Source organism: Schistocerca piceifrons, chromosome 3, assembly GCF_021461385.2.
Source record: "Schistocerca piceifrons isolate TAMUIC-IGC-003096 chromosome 3, iqSchPice1.1, whole genome shotgun sequence".
Lineage (NCBI taxonomy): Eukaryota > Metazoa > Arthropoda > Insecta > Orthoptera > Acrididae > Schistocerca > Schistocerca piceifrons.
In genome coordinates, this window is record NC_060140.1 from 108,968,054 (window position 1) to 108,985,884 (window position 17,831).

The 17,831-nt window shown below is 38.3% G+C and overlaps 1 protein-coding gene across 1 annotated transcript in view; it reads left to right on the plus strand.

Annotated features, from left to right (window-relative positions):
- LOC124789901 (hemocytin-like) overlaps positions 1 to 17,831 on the plus strand; it is a 543,737-nt gene that overhangs the window by 124,565 nt on the left and 401,341 nt on the right. Inside the window, exon 14 of the mRNA XM_047257418.1 lies at positions 4,812 to 4,977. Coding sequence (XP_047113374.1) covers positions 4,812 to 4,977 — 166 coding nt within the window. The remainder of the gene's footprint in view (positions 1 to 4,811; positions 4,978 to 17,831) is intronic.

Sequence of the window (17,831 nt, forward strand, 5' to 3'; positions counted from 1 at the left end):
TTTTGTCTGAAACTGTGGTTTCAAATTTTTTCACAGATGGGGAATTGGTGTGACACCACTGTGATGACTGTCTTTTTGTCTCAGGCCTGTAATGAGCTATCCATGTTTCATCTCTAGTCACAGTAGAGCTCAGAAGATCCTCACCTTCCAATTCAAGTTGCTCAAGAAGTTCATGGGTTCTATTGACCTGATTTTTCTTGTTCTGCTGTGTGAGCTGTTTGGGGACCAATCTTGCACTCACTTTAAGTTATCCCAGCATTTCACTGAGTATCTTGTATAAGAGAGTTCTGGAGAGTTGTGGAAACATCACAGAAATTTCATCCAGTGTCAGCTGATGGTCTTCACAAATAGATTCCTAGATTTTTTTTAACCAACCCATCAGTCAAAATGGAAAGTCTTGCACTCCTCTGCTCATCATGAACATTTGTTCTGCCTCCACTAAATTCCGTACACCACTCAAACACACTCTTCCTGTTCATAACACCTTCACCATAAACCATTTTGATTCATGAAAAAATTTCAGTAGCTGTTATTCCTTCTGTGAGCAGGAAGTGGATCACACCACATGGCTCACACTTGTGATTTCTTACTGATATCTTTCATGCAACTGGATACTACAGTGTGAATTTATTTCCTACTTCCTTCCTGTGATGATTTCTCTGGTCATGGAATCCCCTTCTGTCAGTCAGTGTTGCCAATCCTAAAAAAAACAAAAAACACATCCCGTTGTGGTCACGATACATTTATTTCCTGAACAACCCTCATGCATGAATGTAAAGAGAAGAAAAAAATGAGGAAAAGTGAAATGATATTATGAACAAAGTAAAAAAATTAAATATGACAGTGAAGAATAAATAGTAAGAGAAAGGGAAATAGTAGAAGTATGTGGAGTAGGGTAAAGGAGTGGAAGGGGAAGCCACCTGGTAGAATGTTGTACAGAGCACAATTTACCACTTGGTTTAAGAATAATGATAGAAAGTGGTATACATGAAATAGGTGTGAAAACACCAGGTTTCCAATGGCTTGCGTAATAGTAGGACAGAGATTTTGAAATTGGGATTTTGAACAGCACAACACTTTCTGGGGCAAACGTGCAATCTGATCATCATTTATTGGTTATGAACTGCAAATTAAATTGGAAGAAATTGTAAAAGAGTAGGAAATTACAAAAACAGCAGATGTGTAAATTGTAAGAACAAGAGGTTACTGTGATTTTCAAACGAAGCATAAGTTAATTACAGACTTAAACAGGGGAAAACAGTGCAACAGAAGATAAGTGCGCAACTTTGATAATTGCATCAATGAAGCCAGCAAAGGATCAAATAGGCAAAAAGACAAAGCCAAGTTGAAACCTTTGGATGACACAAGAGATATTGTACCCAACTGGTGAAAGAAGAAAATATAAAACTGCAGCTGGGAAAGTGGGAAAGAGGGAATATGGACATCTAAAAAACCAGAGTGGCAGGAAGTTCAAAATACCAAAGCAGGTATTGTTAGAGGAAAAATGCAAGGCTGTAGGAGCATGCACATATGTGGGGAAGATAGAAGCTACCTATGATAAAATTAGAGAGACCTTTGGAGAAAAGCAAAGAACCAATATGAATATTAAGAGCTCAGTTGGCAAGCCAGTATTAAACAAAGGGAAGACTGAAAAGTGTGAATTTATAGAAATTCTACAAGGGAAACAAATTTGAAAACAATGTTATAGAAAGGGAATAGGGTGTAGATGAAGATGAGATGGGACGTATGACTGTGAGAAGAATTTGACAGAGCACTGAAAGACATGAGTTGTCCCCTGGAGTAGATGACATTGCTGCAGGATTAGTGAGATTGTTACGAGAGGCAAGCATGACAAAACTATTCCACTTGATATGCAGGATATGTGTGACACATGAAATAACCAAGGACTTCAAGGAGAATCTAATAATTCCAATTCCAAAGAAACATGTTAAAATGTATGTGCCGCATTTTTAAAATGTGACTACACCTACTCAGGCTGTGTTAGTTTTATTTCTAGACCATGCCCTCTTAGACAAATTATAGATTCACATATATCTTCTGAAGAAGGCTCAATTATTTGGGCTGAAACCTAGGTGAAGGTTGGTTTCATTACCGCAATCTAGGATGATAGTTTCTTATATAGTACTAAATTAGTTTTGTTATCTGGACAGCAGAGTAAGTGACAGTGGCTGAAGCAGAGAGGATATAAAATGCAGACACAGTAGCAAGCAAAGTACTTTCGAAACAGAAAAACATTGTTAACATCAAATATAAAACTGAATGTTAGGAAGTCTTTTCTCAAAGTATTTCTGTGGTGTTTAGCCTCATAAAGAAGTGAAATATGGATGACGAGAAGACAATAAAAATCTTTTGAAATATGATATTAAAGATTAGATAGGTAGATCACACAACTAATGAAGACGTACCGAATCAAATTGGGGAGAAAAGAAAATTTTGGCACAACTTGACTAAAAGAAGGGATTATTTGACAGAACATATCCTGAGGCATCAAGAAATTGTCAGTTTGGTAGTTGAAGGAAGTGTGGCTGTATAAACAGCTGTTTATGTTGTCATTGCAATCATTTTTGAAATATTTAGCAATTGTATTTACAAAAAGCATACTAACTTCCATCTGGTGCCTGTTTGATTGGTTGAAATGTGTGCTAATTAGTTGGGATGAGAACTGGAGGACGTTACAGATGTGGAAATGCTTAAAGTGCAGACCATCTATGCTTGCAGCTGTTGCGTTCAAAGTATGCAGGTTTAGAACATTTTTATACAAAATGACTTTTGTAGATTGAAAGTAACATTTATTTAATGAAAAAGAAAACATGCATTGTTATGGGGTTCAAATATAGTGTGTTGATGAAACTTTGTGGCAGATTAAAACTGTGTGCCAGACCAAGACTTGAACTCGGGACCTTTGCCTTTCGCGGGCAAGTGTTCTACCAACTGAGCTACCCAAGCACGACTCATGACCCATCCTCGCAATTTCACTTCCGCCAATACCTCATTTCCTACCTTCCCAACTTCACAGAAGTTCTCCTGCAAAACTTGCAGGACTAGCACTACTGGAAGAAAGGATATTGTGGAGACATGGCTTAACCACAGCCTGGGGGATGTTTCCAGAATGAAATTTTCACTCTGCAGTGGAGTGTGCACTGGTTTTGAAACTTCCTGGCAGATTAAAACTGTGTCGGAGAGAGACTCAAACTTAGGACCTTTGCCTTTTGCGGGAAAGTGCTTGTTATAAGCCAGAATTTTCAGTCAGAGTTTTGAAAGTCCAATGACAAACAGACTTCGTAACTTCAGTAAGTATAAATCTTGTCTATTTATTATTTATAAAATTTATCAAAACTAGGAATGCAGGAAAAGGTTAAAGTTAAGAAATCTGTTATGTGGGGGAGTGCTAAAAATAGCAATCTGTATTCTACTATATAAACCACATACTACTTATATGATAACATACAGAGGTTATAATGGTCGGTTATGGCTTAAGGGACAACTATCACTACAGATTCTACTAAAAAGTCTTTAAAATTGTCTTAACCTCTAAAGATGTGTGATAAAGTGTATCATTTATATGTGAAATCAGAGACAGCTGTAGCTCACTTGCAATTATTTGGAAAAGGTATGATATTCTGTAGTCTGTACTATAAAAGCAGATTGTAAATAATGGTAATCTTAAAACAATTCTTGAATAAAAGTATTTATGTTAGAGCTTATTTCTTGTTTCCTGATAATGTTATATTAAATCCTTTTTAGTAGAAAATTAGCAAAAGCATACCTTAACATTAGATTTCTTCAGTTCCATTTTGTTTACTAGTTTACTATTGTACACTTCCATCATATCTACGAAAATAAGTGATGTAGGATTAGTTTGTTCTTCTCATTTTATAGAATTTTTGTGTGTAAATGATGTTAAAGCCTTGTTTGGTATTACTAGATAGCAGTTGTCAAAAACACATATTAACTACTGAAACATTTTTATTGGTGAATATTAATAACATTTTAAACCATTTTCTCTCTTTGCAGCTAAATTTTTACCTGGCTCTTGTTTATTTGGCTACACACATTGAATTACATCTTCTTTTTTCCCTTGTAGTTCCATATTTCTAATAACACTAAGATTATATTGCATTCTGTGCCAGGCTAGTGCCCATCAGAGAGAGGATGTAAAGCAGAATGAAGATAATCAAAATGCCTGGACAGTTCATTCTGGAAACAACCTAGATGCTATAGCTATGCCATTTCATTATATCCTTTATGTTTCTATCCCAGGAATGTTTACAGGAGAGCTGCTGTTGAGTTTGGGAAGTGAGAGAGAGTTTCTAGAAAAATCAAGTTTTTGCTCAGTTCATGAGACATAATCAGGATGATCTGAATGATAAAGACAGAAATGTATAAATCTCTGTGTAATGCATGTCTTTATTCTGTCACAGTTTCATTTTGGTACTCACTTCATTGGAAATATGAAGTTTTTTATCATCTCAATTTACTCCTGCTATCTGTATTTAACTTTATGCTACTAAACTGCAAGTGTCAGTACATCTGTGTGTATGATACAGGTATAAATTCAGAAAACTGAAAACTCAAATTGTTTATTCTCAGCTGCCAGTAGTTCCAGTCAGTTTAATTTTTCTTAGATATGGGTGGGGTAATAACAATGTTGAAAGCACTTTAGCTGAAAATGTCCACTGACCTCAATGCATTTTCAATCCTAAAAGATTGTAAATGTAACTGCAAATTTATGATATTGTGTACTGAGCAAGCTGTAACAGAAGGCTGTAATTGTTTCCACTTTTGTGTAGGTTTTGGATGCTCAGCAATATTATGAAGCATGCCGATGGGATTATTGCTCTTGTAAATCTGAAGAGCCATGGAAATGTGCTTGTGAATCACTGGCAATCTTTGTCAGAGAGTGTATTCGCCGTGGCATCAACTCTGTGCAGAACTGGAGAGATCATGAAATGTGTCGTAAGTAAAGAACCTGTCAGAAATTGTTAAATAACTTTTATTCCGGCATTTCAGACAATATAACTTATTGTAAGAATAAAGTCATAACCATACAGTGTAGGCTTTCATGGTCAATGTCTATTTCAGTTAAAACTTCCAGGATGAGAGAGAATGTTTAATATATAAAACTATTCTACAATATTTCATCTCTTACCGTGGGAGACATCTAAGGAGGTAACTGCTGTTTTACCTCCAAGGATGTCTCCTGCAGCTGGAAATGAAACTTTATTAAATGGTTTTGTTTATCAATCACAGCCTCTCAGCACAAAAGTTTTAACTAAAATAATGTTATAGTTTTATACATGCTGACCTTACATTATCATGTTCTATAAATGCAGTTTGCATGCACCAATGTACTGTTAGAGTTGATTTTTATAGTTATCTTTAGACTAATTGTAGTTCTGCAGAAGTTATTGTAATTGAATTGCTTCAGTTGTTAACACTATAAATTACTGTATGTGGATTAGATATGTTGTTGTGGTAGTTGTTGTTATGATCTTCAGTCCAAAGACTGGTTTGATGCAGCTCTCCATGCAACTGCATCCTGTGCAAGCCTCATCATTTCTTTATAACTGCTGCAACACACATCCTTTTGAACCTGCTTACTGTATTCATCTCTTGGTTTCTGTCTACAGTTTTAACATCCCACACTCCTTCCATTTCCACACTGATGACTCCTTGGTGCCTCAGGATGTGTCCTATCAGTTGATCACTTCTTTTAGTCACATGCCATAAATTTCTTTTTCCCCTATTTTTATTCGGTACCTCGTCATTAGTTACAAGAGCTACCCAACTAATCTCCAGCATTCTTCTGTAGCATCACGTTTCAAAATCTTATATTTTCTTCTTGTCGGAACTGCCTATAACCCATGTTTCACTTCCATACAGGACTGTATTCAAGACAAATATCTCCAATAAAGACTTCATAACACTAAAATTTATGTTCAATGTTAACAAATTACTCTTTTTCGGGATGGAATAATGACAGTCTTATGAAAAGGATAAATTGCTACTCACCACATAGTGGAGACGCTGAGTCGCAGACAGGTACAACAAAACAACTTATAAAGAAGTAAGCTTTAGGCCAGAAGGGCTGCCTCTGATTTAGAAAACACACACACACACACACACACACACACACACACACACACACACACACACATAAGGGTTTACACAAATGCACTCATACACACATGTATGTGTGAGTTTAGCAGTCTTTTTGTTGTGCCTGTGTGTGACTCAGCATCTCCACTATATGGTGAGTAGCAATCAATCCCCTTTTCACAATATTGTCTTATTCAGAAATGCTTTTTGTGCTATAGCCAATCTGTATTTTATAGCCTCTCTACTTTGGCTGTCGTTGGTTATTTTTCTGCTCAAATAGCAAAACTCATCTACTACTTTTAGTATCTCATTTCCTAGTCTAACACCTTCAGCATTACCTGACTTAATTTGACTTCATTTCATATTTCCTTCTTCTTCTTCTCTCTCTCTTTTTTTTTTTTTTTTTTTTTTTACAGGTCCTTTGCTGTCTCTCTGACAGAACTACAATGTCACTGGTTAATCTTAAAGTTTTTGTTTCCTTCTCAACCCCTCCTTCCATTTCATATCCTTTGTCTCTTATAACTGCAGTTTTGTTTCTTTACAATTTGTGTCAAAAACTTTTCTCTAAATCTACAAATGTTATAAACAAAGGTTTGCATTTCTCTAACTTTTCATCTGAGAAAAATTTGAGTGTTAATATTATCTCGCATTTGCATGCATTTCTTCAGAGCCCAAACTGATCTTTGCCCAACCTTGCATCTACCATTTTCTTCATTCTTCTGTAAATAATTTTTGCCAACCATAGCTTATTAAACTGATAGTTTGTAATAGTCACACTTTCCTTCTCAGGAATTGGAATTATAACATTCTTACAACCCGAGTATATTTTGCATGTCTCATGTACAGGGTGTTTCAAAAATGACCGGTATATTTGAAACGGCAATACAAACTAAACGAGCAGCGATAGACATACACCGTTTGTTGCAATATGCTTGGGACAACAGTACATTTTCAGGCAGACAAACTTTCGAAATTACAGTAGTTACAATTGTCAACAACAGATGGCGCTGCGGTCTGAGAAACTCTATAGTACGATATTTTCCACATATCCACCACGCGTAGCAATAATATGGCGTAGTCTCTGAATGAAATTACCCGAAACCTTTGACAACGTGTCTGGCGGAATGGCTTCACATGCAGATGAGATGTACTGGTTCAGCTGTTCTATTGTTTCTGGATTCTGGCGGTACACCTGGTCTTTCACGTGTCCCCACAGAAAGAAGTCACAGGGGTTCATGTCTGGCGAATAGGGAGGCCAATCCATGCCACCTCCTGTATGTTTCGGATAGCCCAAAGCAATCACACGATCATCGAAATATTCATTCAGGAAATTAAAGACGTCGGCCGTGCGATGTGGCCGGGCACCATCTTGCATAAACCACGAGGTGTTCGCAGTGTCGTCTAAGGCAGTTTGTACCGCCACAAATTCATGAAGAATGTCCAGATAGTGAGATGCAGTAATCGTTTCGGATCTGAAAAATGGGCCAATGATTCCTTTGGAAGAAATGGCGGCCCAGACCAGTACTTTTTGAGGATGCAGGGACGATGGGACTGCAACATGGGGCTTTTCGGTTCCCCATATGCGCCGGTTCTGTTTATTGACAAAGCCGTCCAGGTAAAAATAAGCTTCGTCAGTAAACCAAATGCTGCCCACATGCATATCGCCGTCATCAATCCTGTGCACTATATCGTTAGCGATTGTCTCTCGTGCAGCAATGGTAGTGGCGCTGAGGGATTGCCGCATTGGAATTTTGTATGGATAGAGGTGTAAATTCTGGCGCATGAGACGATACGTGGACGTTGGCGTCATTTGGACCGCAGCTGCAACACGGCGAACGGAAACCCGAGGCCACTGTTGGATCACCTGCTGCACTAGCTGCGCGTTGCCCTCTGTGGTTGCCATACGCGGTCGCCCTACCGTTCCAGCACGTTCATCCGTCACGTTCCCAGTCCGTTGAAATTTTTCAAACAGATCCTTTATTGTATCGCTTTTTGGTCCTTTGGTAACATTAAACCTCCATTGAAAACTTCGTCTTGTTGCAACAACACTGTGTTCTAGGCAGTGGAATTCCAACACCAGAAAAATCCTCTGTTCTAAGGAATAAACCATGTTGTCCACAGCACTCTTGCATGTTGTGAACAGCACACGCTTACAGCAGAAAGACGACGTACAGAATGGCGCACCCACAGACTGCGTTGTCTTCTATATCTTTCACATCACTTGCAGCGCCATCTGTTGTTGAAAATTGTAACTACTGTGATTTCGAAAGTTTGTCCGCCTGGAAAAGTACTGTTGTCCCAAGCATATTGCAACAAACGGTGTATTTCTATCGCTGCTCGTTTAGTTTTTATTGCCATTTCAAATATACCGGTCATTTTTTAAACACCCTGTATCTTGCTCACCATGTGGAACAGTTTTGTCATGCTGGCTCTCCAAAGATCTCAGTATTTCTGAGGGAATGTTGTATACTCCAGGAATCTTGTTTTGACTGAGCCCTCTCAGTGCTCTCTTGCAGTAACATTTCCCCTGTCTCATCCTCATCTACTTTCTCTTGCGTTTCTATAACATTCCATTTTAGTTTGTTTCCCCTTTCTATATATTACTTCCATCTTTCAGCTTTTCCTGCTTTGCTTAGTATTGGCCTGCCATTTGAGCTTGTGATATTCATGCAGCTGTTTCTCTGTTCTCCAAAGGCCTGTTTAATTTCCCTATACGCAGCACGTACCTTTCCCTTAGTTATGCATGTTTCTACATCCCTGAATTTCTCACATGGTCCATTTGCTACATTTTTATGTTTTCTCCATTTGTCAATCACATTCAACCAGGGGACCTGTATGGAGCTTTCACACTTTTGTAGTTTTAAATACTGACAGTATTTGGAATAATTGTAGTCATTGGGATAAGGGTAGTTGTGGGAATGAAGAGAAAACATCCTTAAAAACGTACTAAATGACATGAAACAATAATCATGAATTTATCATACATCCTTGTATACACATTTCCATCCGCATATTTTTGAACAAGATTCTTTACCGAGCATTGCAATATCTTGGGGTAAATGCAGGGGACCAGAGCAAAACTTTCACAGCTTTATAGTTGTAAATAATGACAGTATTTGGAATAAGTGTAGTTGTTTGGGTTAGGGTAGTTGTGGGAATGAAGAAAAAACATCTTAAAAAATCAACCAAATGTTGAAATAATAATCATGAATTTATGATATGTCCTTATGTATACATTTCCATGCTCATAATTTTGAACAAAATTCAATTATAGTAAGCTCATTAGACCATAGTGGCAATAAGTAAATTACACATCAAGGCAATCATGACAAATACTTTTGTCGTTTCAGAAAATATATTCATTAAGAAAACAACAGACAGAGATAATGGACAACCACAGTAGTCATGATTATTATCTACAACAGCGCTATATGCAGAATGAGCTTTTCACTCTGCAGCAGAGTGTGCACTGATATGAAACTTCATGGCAGATTAAAACTGTGTGCTGGACCGAGACTCGAACTCGGGACCTTTACCATTCAAGGGCAAGTGCTCTATCATCTGAGCAACCCAAGCATGACTCACACCCTGTCCTCACAGCTTTACTTCTTCCAGTATCTCGTCTCCTACCTTGCAAACTTTACAGAAGCTCTCCTGCGAACCTTGCAGAACTAGCACTCCTGAAAGAAAGGATATTGCAGAGACATGGCTTAGACACAGCCTGGGGGATGTTTCCAGAATGAGATTTTCACTCTGCAGCGGAGTGTGTGCTGATATGAAACTTCCTGGCAGATTAAGGTTCACAAGAGAGCTTCTGTAAAGTTTGGAAGGTAGGAGACGAGGTACTGGCAGAATAAAGCTGTGAGGACAGTGTGTGAGTCATGCTTGGGTAGCTCAGATGGTAGAGCACTAGCCCTTGAAAGGTAAAGGTCCTGAGTTCGAGTCTCAATCTGGCACACAGTTTTATTGTACCAGGAAGCTTCAGCACTATATGCAATTTAACCAGTCAATAAGTACTCTAAAACAAATAAAATGGTATTTGCACGAAGATAATATGAAAAGGGAGTCTCTTATTTGTGATTATCGTTGATGCGTTTTCCAAGGATTTTGACTGGGCTTTATCATTTTGCCTATTTACTCGTGTGCTGCCTTCACTGTTTCATCTCCCAATGCTACTCATTTGCCTTCTATTGCTTTGTTTACCCCTGTTTCAGCCAATTGGTGCCTAATCCTTTCGAAACTCAATAATCTCTATTTTTTCCAAGTTATTCAGGTTCCATCTCCTTAATTCATTCCCTTTCTCCAATTTATCCAGTTTTACGCTGCAGTACATAACCAGTAAATTATGATCAGAGTCCACATCTGCCATGATCAGAATCCACATCTGCCACTGGAAATATTTTTCGGTTCAAAATCTGATTTTAAAAGCTCTACCTTACCATTATGTAATCTATTTGAGTCCTTCTTGTGTCTCCAGTCTCTTCCACATATAAAACCTTCTTTTATTATTTTTAAACCAGTTATTACAAGTAACACTGATTAAATTTTGCTGTGTTCAAAATTCTACCAGGCATCATTGTCTTTCATTCCCCCCCCCCAAATCCCTCCCCATCCATGTTCCAACAGTATTCTTCCTTTTGAATCCCACTCTCTCATCACAATTAAATTTTTGTCTCCCTTAATTATCTGAATAATTTCTTTTATCTTATCTTACATTCTTTCAATCTCTTTATCATCTCCAGAGCTAGTTTGCATGTAAACTTGTCCTATCATGGTGGATGCTGGCTGTGATAATGTGTTCACCATGCTGTTCATAGCAGACTACCTATATTCCTGTTTCCCTATTTGTTATTAAATCCCATTCCTGCATTACCTCGATTTAATTTTGTATTTATGACTGTAACCAGAAGCCCTGTTTTTCCTACTATTTCTAACATAAATCTATGCATAACCCCTTTTTAAATTCTGTAGCATACCTACCAGATCAAGGGATCTAACATTCCATGCTCCGACTCATAGACTGCCAGTTTTGTTGCTCATGATGATAAAATCATACTGAGTAGGCACACTTATATTGTGTTTAAACATTATTAATTACCTCAAAGAGAACAGTCTATTGATACACAGTCAACACTGATTTAGAAAGCATCCTTCTTGTGAAACACAACCAGCTCTTTACGTACACGAAGTGTTAAGTGCTATTGACAAGGGATTTCAGGTCGATTCTGTATTTCTAGATCTCCAAAAGGCTTTAGACACTGTACCACACAAGCGGCGTGTGGTGAAATTGCGTGCTTATGGGATATCATTGCAGTTATGTGACTGGATTCATAATTTCCTGTCAGAGAGGTCATAGTTTGTAGCAATTGATAGAAGTCATCAAGTAAAACAGAAATGATTTCTGGCATTCCCCAAGGTAATGTTATTGGCCCTCTGCTATTCCTTATCTATATAAATGATTTAAGAGATAATCTGAGCAGATGTCTGAGGGAAGATCAAAACAAATTGCAAAACGATTTAGGAAAGATTTCTGGCAGTTGATTCTAAATAATGAAAAATATGAAGTCATCCCATCCACACGAGTGCTAAAAGGAATCCGTTGAACTTTGGTTACACAATAAATCAGTCTATTCACATAAAAAATGTAGTTGGGAAGGCAAACCAAAGACTATGTTTTATTGGCAGAACACTTAGAAAATGTAACAGGTCTACTGAAGAGACTGCCTACACTCTCTTGGAGTACTGCTGCATGATCTGGGATCCTTTGCAGATAAGATTAATGGAGTACATTGAGAAAGAAGAGCAGCATGTTTTGTATTATCGCAAAATAGGGGAGAGAGCGTCATGGACATGATACAGGATTTGGTATGGACACCATTAAAACAAAGGCATTTTTCATTGCGTCAGAATCTTCTCACAAAATTTCAGTCACCATATCACCAACTCTGTCTTCTGAATGTGAAAATATTTTGTTGACGGCAACCTGCATAGAGAGAAATGAACATCATAATAAAATAAGAGAGATCAGAGCTCGCACCGAAAGATATAGGTGTGTGTTCTTTTTTTCTTTTTTTTTTTTTTTTTTTTTGTGAGTGGAATAATAGAGAAGTATTGTGAAGTGTTTTGCAGTGTGTCCGTGTCCATGTAGATGTACAAGGGACAGATTCTGAGAAAGACAGCCCAGTTCCTTAAGCTCACTGGCATTGAAGAAAACACTTGGTTCTAAAAATTCATTGTGGCCTTGAAACAATTACAAGAATTGTTTTATAAAGGTTTTAAGGACACTGTCAATCTGGCATCGGTTTTCAGGCTGTTCTTGAGACCATTTGCCATTTCAATTTACAGTGCCCCCGTGCATGTGCAAATGTAACTGACTGACCTGGAAGGTAATTCCAGTTTTAATGACAAATATTTTTACATTAAAACTGTCTTGGACATCTACATTGCTTTCCTCATGTAGACTCTCCATAATGAGGTTGCAAAAATTCTACAGCATTTTAATCAACATATTTGTGTGAAAGACCTTTTTATGATTATGTAACTAAATTATGTCACGATTACGTGGCAACTTGAGTGCGAAACTCTGGACACTCTGGCCCAAGCCTGGCCCATGAGCCAAAATCTTGGCTGCACTTGCCCTGTGTCTTCCATACCAACTTCCATTTTTTGCTCAATTACATTATCAGATAAGTCTGCCCACTTTAGTGGCCTCCAGTATAATCTTTCCACCTGTCCACTCTGTTCTCTCTGTTCCCTTCTCTGTGTGTAGCAGTGAAATTCCTGTTGCACTCTTAATGTTGATGTCCTTGCTGTTAGTTTCAGTGAAGATTGTGTTAATTTTTCTGTATTCTGAATCAGTGCTTCTGATGACCATTTCTTTTTTTATTTCTTCACCTCTTTGATGCAGCCATTTCACCTCAGTTTCCTCACACTTCCTATTTATTTCATTCATAAGTGACTTGTTGTTGTTGTGGTCTTCAGTCCTGAGACTGGTTCGATGCAGCTCTCCATGCTACTCTATCCTTTGCAAGCTTCTTCATCTCCCAGTACCTACCGCAACCTACATCCTTCTAAATCTGCTTAGTTTATTCATCTCTTGGTCTCCCTCTATGATTTTTACCCTCCACGCTGCCCCCAATACTGAATTGGTGATCCCTTGATGTCTCAGAACATGTCCTACCAACCGATCCCTTCTTCTAGTCAAGTTGTGCCACAAACTTGTCTTCTCTCCAATCCTATTCAATACTTCCTCATTAGATATGTGATCTACCCATCTAATCTTCAGAATTCTTTTGTAGCACCACATTTCGAAAGCTTCTATTCACTCCTTGTCCAAACTATTTATCGTCCATGTTTCACTTCTACACATAGCTACACTCCATACAAATACTTTCAGATGTGACTTCCTGACACTGAAATCTATACTCGATGTTAACAAATTTCTCTTCTTCAGAAACGCTTTCCTTGCCATTTCCAGTCAACATTTTATATCTTCTCTGCTTCGACCATCGTCAGTTATTTTACTCCCCAAATAGCAAAACTCCTTTACTACTTTAAGTGTCTTATTTCCCAATCTAATTCCCTCAGCATCACCCAACTTAATTTGACTACATTCCATTATCCTCGTTTTGCTTTTGTTGATGTTAATCTTATATCTTCCTTTCAAGACACTGTCCATTCCGTTCAACTGCTCTTCCAAGTCCTTTGCTGTCTCTGACAGAATTACAATGTCATTGGCGGACCTCAAAGTTTTTATTTCTTCTCCATGGATTTTAATACCTACTTCGAATTTTTCGTTTGTTTCCTTTACTGCTTGCTCTATATACAGATTGAATAACATCAGGGAGAGGCTACAACCCTGTCTTACTCCCTTCCTAACCACTGCTTCCCTTTCATGCCCCTCGACTCTTATAACTGCCATCTGGTTCCTGTACAAATTGTAAATAGCCTTTCCCTCCCTGTATTTTACCCCTGCCACCTTTAGAATTTGAAAGAGAGTATTCCAGTCAACATTGTCAAAAGCTTTCTCTAAGTCTACAAATGCTAGAAACGTTGGTTTGCCTTTCCTTAATCTTTCTTCTAAGATAAGTCGTACAGTCAGTATTGCCTCACGTGTTCCAGTATTTCTACGGAATCCAAACTGATCTTCCCTGAGGTCGGCTTCTACCAGTTTTTCCATTCGTCTATAAAGAATTCGTGTTAGTATTTTGCAGCTATGGCTTATTGAACTGATTGTTCAGTAATTTTCACATCTGTCAACACCTGCTTTCTTTGGGATTGGAATTATTATATTCTTCTTGAAGTCTGAGGGTATTTCGCCTGTCTCATACATCTTGCCCACCAGATGGTAGAGTTTTGTCAGGACTGGCTCTCCCAAAGCCATCAGTAGTTCCAATGGAATGTTGTCTACTCCGGGGGCCTTGTTTCGACTCAGGTCTTTCAGTGTTCTGTCAAACTCTTCACGCAGTATCGTATCTCCCATTTCATCTTCATCTACATCCTCTTCCATTTCCATAATATTGTCCTGAAGAACATCGCCCTTGTATAGACCCTCTATATACTCCTCCCATCTTTCTGATTTCCCTTCTTTGCTTAGAACTGGATTTCCATCTGAGCTCTTGATGTTCATACAAGTGGTTCTCCTATCTCCAAAGGTCTCTTTAATTTTCCTGTAGGCAGTATCTATCTTACCCCTAGTGAGATGTCTCTGCATCCTTACATTTGTCCTCTAGCCATCCCTGCTTGGCCATTTTGCACTTCCTGTGGATTTAATTTTTGAGATGTTTGTATTCCTTTTTGCCTGCTTCATTTACTGCATTTTTATATTTTTTCCATTCATCAGTTAAATTCAATATATCTTCTGTTACCCAAGGATTTCTACTAGCTCTCGTCTTTTTACCTAATTGATCCTCTGCTGCCTTGACTACTTCATTCCTCAAAGCTAGCCATTGTTCTTCTACTGTATTTCTTTCCCCCATTCCTGTCAATTTTTCCCTTATGTCCTCCCTGAAACTCTGAACAACCTCTGGTTTAGTCAGTTTATCCAGGTCCCATCTCTTTAAATTCCCATCTTTTTGCAGTTTCTTCAGTTTTAATCTACGGCCATAACCAATAGATTGTGGCCAGAGTCCACATCTGCCCCTGGAAATGCCTTACAAGTTAAAACCTGGCTCCTAAATCTCTGTCTTACCATTATATAATCTATCTGAAACCTGTCAGTATCTCCAGGCTTCTTCCATGTATACAACCTTCTTTTATGATTCTTGAACCAAGTGTTAGCTATGATTAAGTTGTGCTCTGTGCAAAATTCTACAAGGCGGCTTCCTCTTTCATTTCTTACCCCCAATCCATATTCACCTACTACGCTTCCTTCTCTCCATTTTCCTACTGCTGAATTCCAGTCACCCATGACTATTAAATTCTTGTCTCCCTTCACTATCTGAATAATTTCTTTTATTTCATCATACATTTCTTCAATTTCTTCGTCATCTGCAGAGCTAGTTGGCATATAAACTTGTACTACTGTGGTTGGCGTGGGCTTCTTATCTATCTTGGCCACAATAATGCATTCGCTATGCTGATTGTAGTAGCTTACCCACTTTCCTATTTCCTATTCACTATTAAACCTATTCCTGCATTACCCCTATTTGATTTTGTGTTTATAACCCTGTAGTCACCTGCCCAGAAGTCTTGTTCCTCCTGCCACCGAACTTCACTAATTCCCACTATATCTAACTTTAACCTATCCATTTCCCTTTTTAAATTTTCTAACCTACCTGCCCGATTAAGTAATCTGACATTCCACGCTCTGATCCGATAAGTGACTTATATTTATATATTTCTGAAATTCCCTGAATGTTTTTGTATTTTATTTTTTCATCAAACAATTGAAGTATTTCTCCTGTTACCCAAGATTTTCGCTGTTACCTTCCTTGTACCTATGTTTGTCTGCCCAGCTTCTGTAATTAAACAATGTAAAGTCTAGATTGGAATATCAACATTCCACGCCCTCTATCCTAACACCTTCTCCCAACTCAAGTCCCCTCATCATCATTGTGCACTGCTCTCTGCCAATGCACCCACTGATGTTTTCCCCTCCTCTGATCCTCTACTTTCTACTCCCTTTTTTCCCCCTTTCCTCCCTATCCCACAGCCTTCCGAAACTGCACCAGGTGCCTTGTCTGCCGCCTCTAGTGTCAACACACTTCATCACCTGGCACAGTTTCCTTGTCCCCCACATGTGTCCTACTTTCCCTTCTCTTTCCCCATTCCACAATGGATATATGCTCCTGTTTGACAAGTTTCAGTCAGTTCTGAGCAGCCAGTGATGGCAGTCATATGTGTGTGAAGTGTGCTTGCTTGTGTGTATGCGTGTGTTGTGATTTTCTTTTCTGATGAAGGCTTTGTTCTAAAGCTTAATGTGTCTCAATCTTTTCATTGTGCACTTCTGTGGTTGCCCATTTCAGAGACGTCCATTCTTCTTCAACTGAATTGCTTATTGTCGTATACATTGTCACAGTACCTGTAACTGCAGAGAATTTCAAACACATTTCATTGTTCCTCAGTATTTCAGTATCCCACTTTTTTCCTCAGTGATTTATCCACATGAGTCTCTTATTAAATTTAAACCTACTCATCATTATTAAATTGTGATCTGAGTCTATATCTACTTCTTGATGTGCCCATTTCATTGTTCCTCAGTATTTCAGTATCCCACTTTTTTCCTCAGTGATTTATCCACATGAGTCTCTTAAATTTAAGCCTACTCATCATTATTAAATTGTGATCTGAGTCTATATCTGCTTCTGGATGTGCCTTATAATCCAATATCTGTTTCCAGAATCTCTTTCTGTCCATGATGTAACTTACCTGAAATCTTCCCAAATCTCCAAGCCTTTTCTGTGTACACCATCTTCTCTTGTAATTTCTGAACAATGTTTTCACTATTACCAACTGAAATTTAATGCAGAACTCAATTAGTCTTTCTCCTCTCTCATGCCTACTACCAAGCTCTTATTCTCCAATAACTCTTTCTTCTATTCTGTCCCCTACAACCATGTTCTACTACTCCATGATGTTTAGGTTATAATTTCCACTGTATTCTTAATTATCCATTCAGTGTCCTCCTCATGTACTTTATCTCTTTATCTTCAGATTGTGGCATTGACCTGTATATGTGAACTACTGTCGCTGACATTGGTTTGCTGTCGATTCTGATGAGAAGAACCCTATTTCTAAACTGTTTACAGTAACTAACTATCTGACCTAATTTCCTATATACAACAAATCCTACTCCCATTAAATGTGTTTTCTGCTGCCTTAGATATTATCCTGTCTGACCAGAAATAATTATCTTCTTTCCATTTCACTTCACTGACCCCCACTATATCCAGACAGAGCCATTGCATTTCTGTTTTCAGATTTTCTAGTTTCCCTACCATGAAACTTCCTGGCAGATTAAAACTGTGTGCCCGACCGAGACTCGAACTTGGGACCTTTGCCTTTCGCGGGCAAGTGCTCTACCATCTGAGCTACCAAAGCACGACTCACGCCCGGTACTCACAGCTTTACTTCTGCCAGTATCTCGTCTCCTACCTTCCAAACTTTACAGAAGCTCTTCTGCGAACCTTGCAGAACTAGCACTCCTGAAAGAAAGGATATAGCGGAGACATGGCTTAGCCACAGCCTGGGGGATGTTTCCAGAATGAGAT